The 7,099-nt window shown below is 39.5% G+C and overlaps 1 protein-coding gene across 1 annotated transcript; it reads left to right on the plus strand.

Moving 5' to 3' along the window:
• Positions 1 to 768: 768 nt before the first annotated feature.
• On the plus strand, positions 769 to 7,092 carry LOC138922047 (transcriptional protein SWT1-like). The gene is made up of 2 exons (XM_070258883.1): positions 769 to 1,502; positions 6,964 to 7,092. The coding sequence occupies exons 1-2, from the start codon at positions 870 to 872 to the stop codon at positions 7,090 to 7,092; spliced, it is 762 nt and encodes a 253-aa protein (XP_070114984.1). The 5' UTR covers positions 769 to 869.
• The last annotated feature ends 7 nt before the right edge of the window (positions 7,093 to 7,099 follow it).

A 7,099-nucleotide genomic window follows, 5' to 3' on the forward strand; every position in this document is an offset into this window, starting at 1 on the left:
GCCAATATTTAATGTTACTTTAAAATCTTTTGCTAATTTGATAGAAGAAAATGATATGTTGTAATTAGTGTGTCTGTGATTCCTAGAGAAGTCAGACTTTCCCCAAATGTTTATTAGCTGTTCTCTTTTTCTTTTTCATTAATTTTCTGTTGACGTCCTATTCTAGAGTCTTAGTAGTTTTTGATGAGCTTTTTATTAACTAAGACTAATAATCTGTCACATTTATAACAAATACCAATTCCAAGCCCTTTTAATTTTCATTTATGCTGTCTGGTATTATATAAAGCTGTAAATTTGGACTTTTTCCAAATAGTAAACTGATTATTGCAACACCCATTTGTTGAGTAATCCTTCCACTTCTTCTTCTTCTTTTTTTTTTTTTGGTGAGGAGGATTGGCCCTGGGATAACATCTGTTGCTAGTCCTCCTCTTTTTGCTTGAGGAAATTTGTCGCTGAGCTAACATCTGTGCCAGTCTTCCTATATTTTATGTGGGATGCTGCCACAGCTTGGCTTGACGAGCAGTGCCAGGTCTGCACCTGGAATCCGAACCCCTGAACCCTGGGCCACTAATGCAAAGTGTGTGAACTTAACCACTACACCACCTGGCTGGCCCCTCTACTTCATTCTTAATGTAGCCATTTCTTACTTTTTATGAAGTTTGCGTCAGTCCAGTTATGTTATTTCCTAACTAAAATTATACAGTGCAACATTATGTATAATCGTGTGTAATCATAATGTAACATTGGTTTCTGTACTGCTTTACAGACTGAATGTAGAAAGTGACACTGCATGAAAGAGACCAAAAATCAGTTCTTCATCCCAAGGACCCGTTAAACTCCAAGAAGCATCATATTCAAATAATAATCAAATGATTTCCCAGAGTTTTTCTTCAAATGGAACTAAAAAGGATATCAATAAATGTGTAGATTTTAAAGTGAAAGATAGTAAATTGACAAATGTTGGGAGTAAGCTTGACCATGGAAATAAAAACTTTAGCAGTCCTGAGATTGCCAAAGATGTGAAACCCAAAGCTGAAGGCAAATGGAAAAGATGGGCTCATTTACTTGCTCAGAGGGAGAAGATGAAGGAACACAAGAAAGAAAAGTACAATAAATTTGGAGACAGTTCTGAAAAATGTGTTTTGGAGAAATGGAAGAGAATCCAGTTTTCTCAGGATTACAGTTCCAACAAGATAATTAAGGAACCCTCAAATCTAGAAGAAGGAAGATCAGTTTCAAAATCCCAGCAAAAATCCTGTGATACTCTCCAGAAGCTTGTAGGAGGAAGTGTCTTCAGTGTAGATTCTACCAAGTCGAAGACTAAGCTGGAGAACAAAGAATGCCTGGAAGGCTGCCGGGTGTCATTAAATTTGACTAGGCACCCAAGAGAACGTTTATTTTCAGATTCCACGTGTAAGCAGACTGTTCATGAGTCAAAAGGAAAATATCATCGTGAGCATCATGAAAGTAATGATTCAAGTTCTAGTGCAAACCTAACCCAGGTAAAGTAGTACAAAATGAAGAATACAGGTTTTAGTGAAGAGTTTCAATATGGTCAGATTTGAGTTGTTCCTTTCACTGATTATGATCGTAGAGGGCTGATTCAAATTTAGTTAGGAAGATTTGTATTGGTTCCTTTATTTTGCCCTTTTAATTCCAAGTTCCTTAGGAAGATATCCTGGTAAGCATGAAGGATAAGTAATAGAAGGGAATGTGTAAAAATGTAGAAAGATGCAGTTAGAGATAGTCCTTTCAGAAAGCACTGCTCCAGTGTCTTAGGCTCTTCTGTAACCCCAGGTACTATAGAACACCCAGGGCTTAATATCCTGAATAGCTTTAACAAATTATTTTTGGAGTGCCCCTGTGTGCCAGGCACTGCAGTCACAGTCTGTTTTCAGAGACTTATTCCTGTGAGGAGACATGCAAGCTGTCACCCTAAGTCTGATAAGTACTTATCACTTAATATGGGATTACAGTGGAGGATTAACATGGCCTTGGTACACTGTGGAGGGATTAGTTAAGAAAGGTTTACTGGAGGGGGTAATGTTTAAACTGAGAACTAAAGAATGCATAGGAATTATTCAGGCGAAGGCGAGGTGGGTGGGATGGGAGAAGGAGGGATGTTCTAGGCAAAGGGAACTACAGTCCTGCGTTAATGAACCCTTAACGAAGGGATGTGTTCTGAGAAATGTGTGGTTAGGTGATTTTGTCATTGTGCGAACATCATAGAGTGTACTGAAGGGAAACAAAATTTACCACCCCAAAATGTGTCTCTTCAACATGGAGATTACTTTAGGTTGGTTATTTTTAAGAAACAAAAGATTCAGGAAGTCTTTCACGTTACCTTCCCCTTAACTGCCTAAACGAATGTAAAAAACGTGTCTCAGGAAGTGAGCTATCACCTTAGCACAACATGAACTAGGTGGTAGACAGGGAGGAACCTAGACAAGCCTGTTTGTTGGGCTCCCCTTTGTGTCCATCTGTTTCTGTATGGCCCAACACTTGTTTTCCAAATATTTGCTCCTTTTCACCTACTTGTAAATTATCTTCCTTCCCTTTGAAGTCCCTGACTCTGCCCGTCCCCGACATCTTTTGTCTTTAGCTGAGGATGTTATTTAAGGTGAGAGTTTCAGCCATTTTGGCAAGTTACTCAGTTTTCCTAGATTTCTCCCATATATATGTGTTATTAAGCATTTGTTTGTTTTTCTCATGTTAATCTGTCTCATGTCAATTTAATCTTACCAGCCAGAAGAATCTAGAAGGGTAGAGGAAAATTTCTTCCTCTCCCACCGTACTTGCACAAACCTAGATAGTATAGCCTATACTACACAGCAATGCTATACAGTACTAATCTGTGGGACCACAGTAGCATATGCGGTCCATTGTTGACTGTACATGTACAGAGATCCAGGCTACAAAGCTTGGCACATCTAGTTTGCTTTGAAATTATGTAATAAATTGGCTTTTGTGGACTAATTTGAGAAACTAATCTCTATAGCTTTGTTTCTATGGCAAATTATTTACCTTTAAGAAAACTTTTAGAACTTCGGTAACTTTAGAACTTGAAAACTTCAGAAATTCTGAAATTTAGAGACTGCTTGAAATAGTGGTGGTTGAACCTACCTGCTTTTAGGAATCAAGACTATAGATCGCAGTATAAGATACTTCCTGTGAAAAACGGAGGGATTATAAAGAGCAAGGCCAGAAGAGCTTGAGAGAGAGCACTTTTTGTTCAGTGAACTTAAAGGGTCCAAAGAGAGAAAGAATTGAGTTTGTTCTTTTTATTGCTTTCTTAAAGGAAAGCTCCAGTTTTCTCCTGTGTTATAATTAGTTCCCTAGAGTAAATGCAAGAAAGGAACTTGAAGTTGCCAGCATGTTCAGTAAACATCGTCGTATCATTGCTTCATCTTCTTCTTGTGGTGTACACCTCAGGAATAGTATGAGAAATCCCTGCAATGCATCTTCTGGGTTCCTTTGGTCTCTATACTGAATTGCTACACAAACCGAAGGAGGTACATAGCATGAATATTAAGTTGTAGGGGAAGCAGTTTTTGCATGTGTAGGGGAGGAACACATTTCCTCTACCCTCTCTTGGTTCGTCTGGCTGGAGAACTAATTAAATTCACAGGAGACAGAATAGCAGGAGAAAATTAAACAAAGCTTTATATTCTGAGGACCATGGCCCAGGGCCTTTCTTCCCGAAGGAAGAAAGGGTACCGAAGAAGTGGGGTGCACAGAGTGGTTATATACCCCCAAACAGGATGTTTCATGTAGGATTGAAATGTCCATTTTACAATAGTCGCGAGACTGCTCTGTCAGCACAGTGATTGATGGAAACAGCAGATAGGTGTGCTGTCTTGGTGAACACAGCAGGGTGGCAGGTCTGTTGTCTCAAGCTGGGTGGTCACAGGTGAGTTGGGTGGTCGAAGGTGAGTGCAGCAATCAGTTCCTAGCCTAAGGAAAGATGCTTATCCTTAAGGAAATGCCAATGTTGGGGGGAAGTTGCACCTTTGTCTTAAGGCCATTTGTTCTTGCCATAGTAAATGTTTTAAAGCAGATATGCAGTGCGTGCTCAATGGCCACAGTCAGGTCCTTTTGGAAAAATGCAAAGTCAGGCCGAATTAGGTTTACACCAAATGGCTTCCTCGTGTACTCCAATATATCCTATTGCTTGCCATTTCTATTTGTCAATGTATACATGGGAGAGGCTCAGGCAAGCCAAGCAACTCACCAAAATGGCTGAAACCACCACCCCAAACATCATATCCAGCTGAAGACAAAGGATGATGTTAGGGGTGGGGGGAGTCAGTTACAGGAGGTTACCAGACAGGCACAATAAACAAATGCAGATTTAAGTGCTTGCCTTCCCCATTGATTAAGTCTCTAGAGATAAGGTCATCCCCCCTTCTTCCTGGTAGAGAGGGAGATATCGTTACAGATGGAGATTTCCTTTACAATGTAAATGTCTCTTATAAAGGGTAAGTAAATTCTACTTACCAGTTGCCTTCCAGCCCCAAATAATCATCATGCCAAAGAGACATATCTTGGGATGGCCAATTCCAGGCCCCCACACATGATTACTTTCCAGTTATTGGAATTAATACTCTTTATAAACTATGCCTTTAATAGCAGTCTTATCTGACTTAAAGTCATTGAGACACAGGAGCAGTAAGGAAATATTGTTCTTTCTTGAATATATTATCTTTAGCATATTATTGACTGTAGCTAATCATCTTAATATTATGTTTATTGTCGTTTTCCTCACAAATTCCGCAATAGATAATTATCTGCCTGAAATAATGAGTGTACTTTACAAGGAAATAATTGTATTTTCTGGATTTAGTAATCCTGTGGTTTAGAAATCTTGTTATACTTTCCTGAGAGAAAATAACTTCTTCTGTTTCTGAGGTCTTGGAGTCCTTTGATATAGACCACTCTGAGTTTGCGCCCTTCCCTCACCATGGCAAATTAATGTTCTAGAGATTTGTCACTTATAGGCCACTTTTACAAACAGTATCCCACTTAATCCTTACAAGTCTGTGAAGTAGAAATTTATCAGTTTATCAAACATTAATTAAATGTACTTATTATGTATCAGGTATGTTTCTAGGTTCTAGGGACTTAAAGATAAATAAGGTGCTCTTTATCCTCAAGAAGTTCCCAGGGAGGGAGATTTGTAAACAAATACTCTGTGATACAGTGAAGGAAATAGTAGAGCCCTAAGAATTGGGTTGGTGTTAGTATAAATTTTGGGATGAGTTTAGGGAGGGCTCACAAATGTGGAGATTCTTAAGCTTGGTGTTAAGGGTATATAGAGCAAGGAATAGCAGTTTTGTCCCACCACGGTTGAGGGCTAGTGTGTGTAATGGCACAGAGTTGTGAAATTGAATGGCAAGAGTGTGCGTGGGCACTAAGCTGGTCAGTATGACTGGAGTTGAGATATATGGAGAATCCATAGGAGAAGAAGTTAGAGAGGAAGCCAATGTATTACTTCATATCCCATGGGAAAGATTGGTTTTCTATCTTGTATTCTGTAGATAGTACAGAGCCCCTGAAATGTAATCAGGGAAGCAGTCTAATCAGATTTTCACTTTAGAACCACTCCAGTAGGTAAAACCATTATTACCCTCATTGTTGGTATTCTTTTTGTCATCCCTAGGGAAAGCTTCATCCCATTCCATGTATTTATTAAGCATGGTGGGGGAGGGCAAATAGTTAAATGCCCATTAAGACTTTCTTTTTGGATAAGGAGGAAGTTTTCAGGGACAATTGACATGAACTTTTCTGGATTTGGGGGTGATAGAAAATTTATTGAAGTCACTGGAAGTGGCCTGTGGTCAAAGAGAGTGAAGGGTAGTAGTGACGTAAGTGACAGAATTAAAGATTTCAAATGTCAGGAGCTTCAGGAAGTTCTGCTATTAGCTTGCTTGGCACTTCTTAGCTGAAGAGAACCTTAAAGATCTAGTGAGCTTGAAAATCAGGTGGAGAAGGGATCATGAAATCCAGGGTCATGGAATAGAAAAGCTGTCATGGGCCTAAGTGTGTGATGTATAAAGTGTTATATCACGTGAAGATGGATGTTAGGCAGTTAGGTTGGAAGCTGAATTCCCAATGAAGCAGCATTCGATACACTTGTTTAAAGAGGGTCTGTAATTTGTACCATGTGTAGCCTCCTGTAAAATACATGTGAGTTTGGTGTTAACTTGGAGAATTCTTAGAAGATAATTTGGTTTAGTAGTGTCTTTTGCCAAGTTCCCTACTGGTTTGTAGGGTCAGGTAGGTCTCGTCCACTCAGCAAAAGTGCCAGTGAGACACTGGAGTTAGTGGAGAGATTTTCAATCTCTGCTGGAAGACCAGAAATAAAGCACAAACCTCTGGTGCTCCACCCCTGTGTAATACAATTGTGCGTTTTTTGGCTTTTCCTCCTCAACCATGTTATAATCTTCAAGTTCCCTTTGTTGTTTTGTCATGTCCCTTTTAGAAATGGCTCAGTTACTTCTGGATGAAAACTTCCCACCACCGAAGGCCAGCCTGTTTACCTTTGCCATGGTTCTTTCTATTTCTTAGAGTGGCATATAGTTTTTTTCTCAGAATATGAATATTTGTAGGAATGCATATATGAATGAGAAAACCCTAAAGAATTTCTACCGTCTTTCATGACTTAACAGAATGAGGCTTTTCTATTCTAGGGGCAGTTTCTCATCTGGGGGTAGTTTTGCCCCTTAGGGGGCATTCGGCAACTGCCTTCGTGGAGACATTGTTGATTGTCAGGAGAGGGAGCGGGTCGTGCTAGTGATATCTAGTGGGCTGAGGCCAGAGATACTGCTAAACATCCTACAATGTGCAGAACAGCCCCCAAAGCAAAGAATTATCCGACCCCAAGTGTCAATAGTGCCCAGGCTGGAAAACCCTACCCTGGGTATCTGCTTCATTCTTAACTAATAAAATTACTTTGCGTTTCAGAGTTTTGAAGCACCGTGTTCTTCAGTGTCCCTTGAAAGTATTCAAGATACAGATCAAGAGGTTACTCAAATACTTATTTGTTTGAAGATTTTTAATGAAATTATGTCAAACAGTTCTAGTTTTAATTAGAAATAAT

Source organism: Equus caballus, unplaced genomic scaffold (assembly GCF_041296265.1).
Source record: "Equus caballus isolate H_3958 breed thoroughbred unplaced genomic scaffold, TB-T2T haplotype1-0000340, whole genome shotgun sequence".
Lineage (NCBI taxonomy): Eukaryota > Metazoa > Chordata > Mammalia > Perissodactyla > Equidae > Equus > Equus caballus.